The 6000-nt window shown below is 46.4% G+C and overlaps 1 protein-coding gene across 1 annotated transcript; it reads right to left on the bottom strand.

Moving 5' to 3' along the window:
- Positions 1-602: 602 nt before the first annotated feature.
- PpBr36_10965 (uncharacterized protein) lies at positions 603-903 on the bottom strand (the record flags this gene model as incomplete). The annotated part of the gene is made up of 2 exons (XM_029898071.1): positions 603-610; positions 723-903. The coding sequence occupies 2 exons, from the start codon at positions 901-903 to the stop codon at positions 603-605; spliced, it is 189 nt and encodes a 62-aa protein (XP_029743663.1).
- Between the last annotated feature and the right edge of the window lie 5097 nt (positions 904-6000).

Genomic DNA, 6000 nt, shown 5'->3' with positions numbered 1-6000 from the left:
GCAGAAAATGTTTTAGTTCTCAGGATATATGTGCGCGCGTTACGGCTATGCAGTGAGTCACTGCTAGCGCGTGCATGCAGTGTGAAATAGGGAACAAAGAGATCTGATCGGCGAAGCTTTTGCTTCCTGTTGCAGCAGGCTGCCTTATCCATACGTAACAGCACTGTTATCCTAACCCGTTTTTAGAGATGGTTTACGTCAAGACATTGGCTACAATACCCACAGCCTCCGACCAGACATCGACCTCCGCCATAGGACTTCGTTGGAATCATGCGGTTTCTGCTTCCAGAACTCGGGAAATGCGCAGGGCTAGAATTGTAGCCGCCAGGGCGACGTGGGAGGAAAGCTATACCACCAACGCTACCACACGAGTGATTTGCTTTGCTGTTTTCATGTTTGGCTGTTTGTTCTTGACGTCGCTTGTTTGGGTTCTTTCTTGGCCCGTTTTCACTGGTTTCAACGCTGTCATCCCCCGCGATAACTTTCTTGGACGTTTTCACAGCCTACGTATTGTTGTTAGTTAACTTCTATACGTGCGCCCATGATCCTGGAATTATTCAAGACAAACGCCAACCTAGATAAAAGGTTTTACCTTGTCACAATCACGTATCTGGTTCTGAAATTTGAAGTAGTTAGCAATGTTTTACAATTTCTCAATTCCGAAGTGGAGAGCAAAGATCAGCAACTAGTAACAGTGATGCTGTACTGAGCACTTGCCTTACTCTGGTCAACCCTCGGAAAGTCTTTGGGCTGCACCTCATCTTTGTGCTTGGGCGAGTCCCTCCAGTGCTGCTCAAGTGAAGACTTTGCTGTAAAGCATTTTCCGCAGCTGCAGATAATGGTGGAATTTCCGCTTCCCTGCGCCTCCTTTGAGTCTTTACCCTTTTGCTTCGGCACGTTCATCTTCGAAATTAGAGATAGTTGATAGTTGGGGAAAATGAGGCCGTCTGCTGTCGAGACATACAAAGAGATCATGTACGAATTATATTTATATTTAAACTCCAACCCCATATACCCATTCATAGGTGTTAGGATGAAAGTGTGAGAAGCTCCTGTTTGTTCCCTGTAACGTATTTTAATGGAGTTGAATGAGTTTTACCAAGTCGAGATCGTTGATGTGGCGTGGGACGATTGTTTAGACGACGACCACTTTTGGTAAGAGCCCCTACACTCCTACGTCACCTTCGATTATATAGGTTCATTAAGGAAAGTCGTCCGAGCTTGAGTTGCAGAATGCGGAGGGGCTGGTCGTTTTGCCAGCTTGAAGCCTGCAATAAAAAGCATAATTTTAATCATCATAACTTCAGGATGGGTTTCCACTTTTTCAACCAAACTTTCGACGCTGGCAACAGATGTTCTTGTTCTTTTGCCCTGTCCTTCCAAAAGGACGGCAACCTAGGGTTTTGCAGTCTTGCTTTTGCCAAAATTTTGAACCTCCGCAAAGTAATATTTCTGAATCGAGCTTCCATATGACTGATACGCATCTCTTGCCACATTGGTGTTTGTCGGCGTCCCATTACAGTTCTTATAGTAAGTGTGTACCTCTTTTTTAGGACCAGTGGCCGCAAGCCATCTGGCCAAGGTATAAATTAAACTTGCGCTCACTAGGTGCCAAGACTATTTTCAAACCATCAATCCTGTCTCAATTGATGTTAATCCTACGAGTGCTTTCGCCAAGCCAGTAGGTTACGCGTTTTTAGGTATTGTTCCGGTAATATTTAGCCGCTGTACCTAATCCACCTCCCGTTTACTTACGAAAACCATCATACCTCATTACTGGCTGCTTGCTAGCTATTCATTCCATCGTCAACCCGAAAACACAAACTGAAAAATTGAGCTTTAGGATTTTAGCAAACATCGGCTGTCGCCCGGCTAAATGGGAATATTCTTTATCTTTGCCGCCTGCTTCCAGGGCATGCTGTTCTCCATAGCAAAAGAAGTATTGGCAGCCCTTGGCTTCAGCTTGTTGGGGCCAGTAGCTGGTAAGAATGCCTATTAGAGATTTTTATGGGAATGGGCTGACAACCCCGCAGGTTCATTTGCAGCCTGGTGGCAATCTGCCTACGCGGGATTCGTTCCCCAAGGTTCTCTGTTTAGCTTTTTCCAAAGGCTTGGCATGATCTGGGGTCGACTTTGATTTGCAAGAATCTGTAACGGCCAGGCATACATTGGAAAACCTCAGTGTATTAGGCGCTATCGACGAAAATTCTAAACTGAAGAGAAGAGAGAAATCACAATTGACGGCGCGCTGGAGAGACGCGTTTAAATCCGGGGCCAGTGGATCCCTTTGTCCGATCCCTGGCTCGGCGTGGAGCCGAGTCGTGATTCTGAGGGTAGGTCTGGGGGCCTGATCCTCACAGCTTTTATGCGATATGCTGATTGGGGACCAAGAGCTGTCGGTTTGTAACGAGGCGCATGCATTAGACAGGCATATGCGCTTATACGTTGCATTGGACCGCCTTGCACAAAAGGGGACTATTGCTGGCAGCCCAAAGGTAAACACCACCGTCTTTTACCGCACCATGTGAGGATGCCTGCGGATTACCTGCAAGCCGGGAGGCCATTAAATGGGCATGTACCAGAAGACGTCTTGTGCTGGAAGACGATCGTGAGCGAAAACAGCGGGAAGAAAGGGAGAAGAATGTTCACGTAAGCGGAGTTATTATAGCTCGGACCACTCGTCGTTTGAAGTTGTGCTCGTCCGATATCGTGGGTGTGCTACTGGGAAACGAAGTGGAACAAGGCAGATGGATTTACAAAAAGACTAGGGTACGATATGCACGATGCGGTAGCGCACACGGTTCAGGTTTATGCAGGAGGTATGATACCGGATATTGAAATTTTGTACGAAAATACCTTAGATTTTGGCGATATCGTGGTTTATACGGCCACGTTCGGTCTCGTTTGTAGCGGGATCTATGCGGCCTACGGGCGGGGGAGGGTGCACAGAGCTATGTGTGCACGCTGTAACCCACGTTATAGACCGCACGGATCCTCGCAGAATTTAGGCATAAAGGTCACCTGGAATAGGTAGCAATTCAGCCTAGATACATTAGATACATGATACAATACATGCAATGCGCACATACGTAATGAATCTCAATCTATCAATCTATCCTGATCAAACGATTTCTACGACGGGTGCGCTGTATGGGAGTTTATATCATACGATTACATCGTATGCTAGCCTCAATCGTGAACCAACTTGGGTTTCCATCCAGATTTCCAATCGCACTAAACTAAAGATAGAGTGTAAGCCATTAGCTATGCCTAAGCCTGGAGATTGTAAACGTAAAAATCAAGGAATCGACGCTGTAGAGATAAAATAAATGGGATCGAGAATTCCACCGGTTATGATCGCCTGATACTGTTGGTATTAAATCTTTGTAGCTACAATACGGATAACACGCCCTGATGAACAGCCAATAAACATTACCGAACCTCGAACGGCGGACAACTCAGGCGACTGCGATCAGCTTAACAAAGAGTTTTTAAACAGGTCTACAGCTCCAAAATCAGTAAGCAATAGCGTGCTGGATGATGGGTGGAAAGTGAGACTTTTAGTAAGGCCTAACGAGAGTGTTTGGCGGTATATGCCAGTTGCTGCGTCCCAAAGCCGCACCATGCTGTCATCTGACGCTGACGCTATTACCTGGCCGTCCGGAGAAAAGGCCACTGTGTAAACCGAACCATGGTGGCCCTCGAGTGTCTGGCGGTGCGCATTCCAGTCAGGCTTTATGTTTTGAACACGGAGATTTTGTAGGGCTTGAAATTGGAGAGAATGAAACCAAGACCTCATAAATCTGAAGAGGTGTTTGCTCAATCATAGATCCAAAATATTCAATAACCTTGCTGACATCCTTGATAAATTCGCTTAGTTTTCCAGGTACGTTGAGGCACTGCTACGTGAACGGTTAGCTTAAATGTAGCACACGAGCAGCTTCACTGACCTGTCATATAGCGAAAAGCACTGCCTTGCGGGTATATTCCGCCGGCAGATTGGTGTAAATTTGCGTCAATCAGTTATGGATATTCACAAATCTTTTCTAGAACCAAGCTCGTTTAAATACTAACTCTTAGTAAGCATGCCTCTGCTTAGCAGAGTTGCGATCTCAGACATTTATACCTATTAATTTCTTGTCTTTCTTAACAACTTTTTTTTTCCGAGTTAGTACTGCTTGCTGATGCCAAGGCATTTTTCAACCTGAATATCTAACGAGTACACGTAAGGTCATCGGGCATTGCTCATCCGGTGAATGTAGTGAGGGAGGTAACACGTAGACCCTAATCGGGGCTGGTATTTGATGCGGTGTTTTTTTGCGTTGGCTCAGGTCCCTTTCACTTATCTGGTTCCAAAAATGAATGCTGGAATTTTAATGGCCTCAGTCCGTGCCGTCGTGAGCGCTCTGATGAAAGAGTAGCCTCATAGACTAATCGTATCAAGTCCAAGGATTTGGCTGACAGTGGTTGAGATGGTGTTTGGGACACCCCGAAAATGCTGTAAATGCCTACCAATTTGAGGAGCCTTGCCACATAAAGGCGTCGTTGCTACTGTGTGAGAGACCTTCCACATAATTAATTCATTGTGTGATCGCGGAGGACTGCAAATACAAGCACCCGCCCCACCTCAAAGACCAAGAGCTGCTTGCCCAGAGGCATCTGGCCCGCAGTATGTACTGCGGTATCGGCTGCGAGGATTTTGACTGCCATTACGCGCACCACTACCGATACGGCCGCGATTGCGGCATGGGTGGTAATTGCAAGTTTAATGAAACCCACTATATTGATCTTGTAAGTCATTTTCCATAAAATTGCACCTAGGTGTTGTTTCCTCTCGCCGTTTGGGCAGCTACTGAAGGTTCAAACCGCAGAAATGAGTAGCCAAGATATACGAGGACGGCACCAAAGAACACGTTTCATCTCCATAGGTACGATGATTTTACCTCAGAAAATACTAGCAGCACCTGTGCTAATTGTAGCTGAAACGGGGTTGTTGGCTGGTGAAGTAATCTGGGAAGTATTTTTGCTTGTGGATTTTTCTTTAACTCGTAATTGGAAGTTCCATTGTATGCCTCTTCTTTTTGCCCGACTTCTTGTACTCGTGATCTGCCGTAACCCTTGTCAGAGGCTAGAGAGATGTTCTTGCTCAAAGTGCAGGTGATAATTGTGGATGCTATTTAGACAGTCCCTAGAAAATCCATTGCCCAGTTACCCCCCGCCTCCCCCCATCTTCATTCCTCCAGCCTTGGCAGGCATTTCCTGCTTCACAAAATTGTGACCATAATTTAGTGGACAGACCGCATAGCCCTTACGCTATCGGGCTAATTTGAACTACTTGTCCCAGGCAGAAAAACGCCCACCTTTTACATGTTCTTGATTATGCAAGGGGGCCTACATTACCGTGGCACGCTATACTTGGAGCGGCAAAATGCGGGGGTTCCGCGTCGCATGGAGGGTGATTGAATGGCGTATGAAGTGGAGGCTATCCATGAACCTTTGTTGGTGAAATCCCCTAGGTAGTCTGCATTGGAGCGTCCAACCCTCATGAACTTGTGCGAATGTAAGCCGACACCAGCAGTCAATTCACCCTGCTTTATTCTCGTCATGTGATTTTTGGCGTGCATTCAAAGATAAGCAACGGAACTATATCCGCGGATTGGCCTGCGCCTTCCCTAGCTACTAGGCCAAGTGCCGCAACTGGCTACCGCGAATTCTCATTCTCTAACTGTAGATCGGTACATGAAGCTTCCAAACGTTCGATCTCCGGGACAACACTGTTTCTTGGGCGACAGTCGTAGTCGTCGTCACGTTCTTCAAACATATCCAATCGTCGTAACGTATTTATTCCCCGTAACTTGTCCCTTTTGCCATATCTCTTAGAGGAGTCATTAAATTGCTCCGCTTGCAAAGATGTTGATCGACAAGCCGGCACTCTGAGCTGGCATATAGCCTGTTTTATCCCGGCAAAACTGACATCACTAGATGGCTTGGGATGTTCGG

The sequence above is a fragment of the Pyricularia pennisetigena genome (assembly GCF_004337985.1).
Source record: "Pyricularia pennisetigena strain Br36 chromosome Unknown Pyricularia_pennisetigena_Br36_Scf_12, whole genome shotgun sequence".
Classification (NCBI taxonomy): Eukaryota; Fungi; Ascomycota; class Sordariomycetes; order Magnaporthales; family Pyriculariaceae; genus Pyricularia; species Pyricularia pennisetigena.
The sequence above is the reverse complement of the archived record's forward strand: the minus strand, read 5'-3'. Positions and strand labels throughout refer to the sequence as shown.